Below are 797 nucleotides of genomic sequence, written 5' to 3' on the forward strand. Positions count from 1 at the left end.
TGTGTTTGTGTATCTAATGGGAGTCCTGCAGTATATTTTGTGTGTGTGTGTGTGTGTGTGTGTGTGTGTGTGTGTGTATTGATTGGAATTGACTTTTTTCCTCTGCAGAGATCTGAGCAACAATAAAATCAGCTCCCTTTCTGATGACTCTTTCTCCAACATGAGCCAGCTCACCACTCTGTGAGTCCACACACACACACACAAATCTTCTTTATGAAATGTTAAAGGACATTTCCAAATTCACGTGTTATGTCACAGAAAACATTTACCTCTTGAGATGAGATATGACCAATGGCCAGTAACTGGCAGGCATTTTAAGCGAGTGCCTGTGTGAAGAGGCATCAGTTCTTTCGATGCACGAGTTTAGTGTGTCTGATACAGCGGTCCAGGGTCTTGATCTTGTTCATTACAGATATTTAATCACCATAATCAAGGGTGATTTAACTTAATTTAGTCCGTAGTCGTGAGAGGAATCACAATAAAGTGTTTAACGTTAGAGCTTCAGAGCTGTGCTAGAACGTTTTAGATCATGTTTAACAAATGATTACAAAATTACCTCTTTGGACTACTTCCTTTGTCCGTAACCATGGAAGCCGATAAAGACTAGACCAAAAAATTAGGATAAATAACACTACATTGTGGTAACTCATGATTAAGCAGGATATGACCTGAGACTAGATTCTTTTTCAAATAAAGATTGTCATTTTCAGATGCACTGATATCACTTTTTTCAGACTTTTGGGTACTTCCTGATACAGAGTACCGATATATTGACTCTGTTTTATTTTCATCAGATG

At 38.1% G+C, this 797-nt stretch overlaps 1 protein-coding gene across 1 annotated transcript in view; it reads left to right on the forward strand.

Annotated features, from left to right (window-relative positions):
• LOC118327169 (slit homolog 1 protein-like) overlaps positions 1-797 on the forward strand; it is a 56911-nt gene that overhangs the window by 42358 nt on the left and 13756 nt on the right. The window contains exon 17 of the mRNA XM_035660435.1: positions 109-180. Coding sequence (XP_035516328.1) covers positions 109-180 — 72 coding nt within the window. The remainder of the gene's footprint in view (positions 1-108; positions 181-797) is intronic.

This window comes from Morone saxatilis, unplaced genomic scaffold (assembly GCF_004916995.1).
Source record: "Morone saxatilis isolate NCDOM2014 unplaced genomic scaffold, NCSU_SB_2.0 Contig17, whole genome shotgun sequence".
NCBI lineage: Eukaryota > Metazoa > Chordata > Actinopteri > Moronidae > Morone > Morone saxatilis.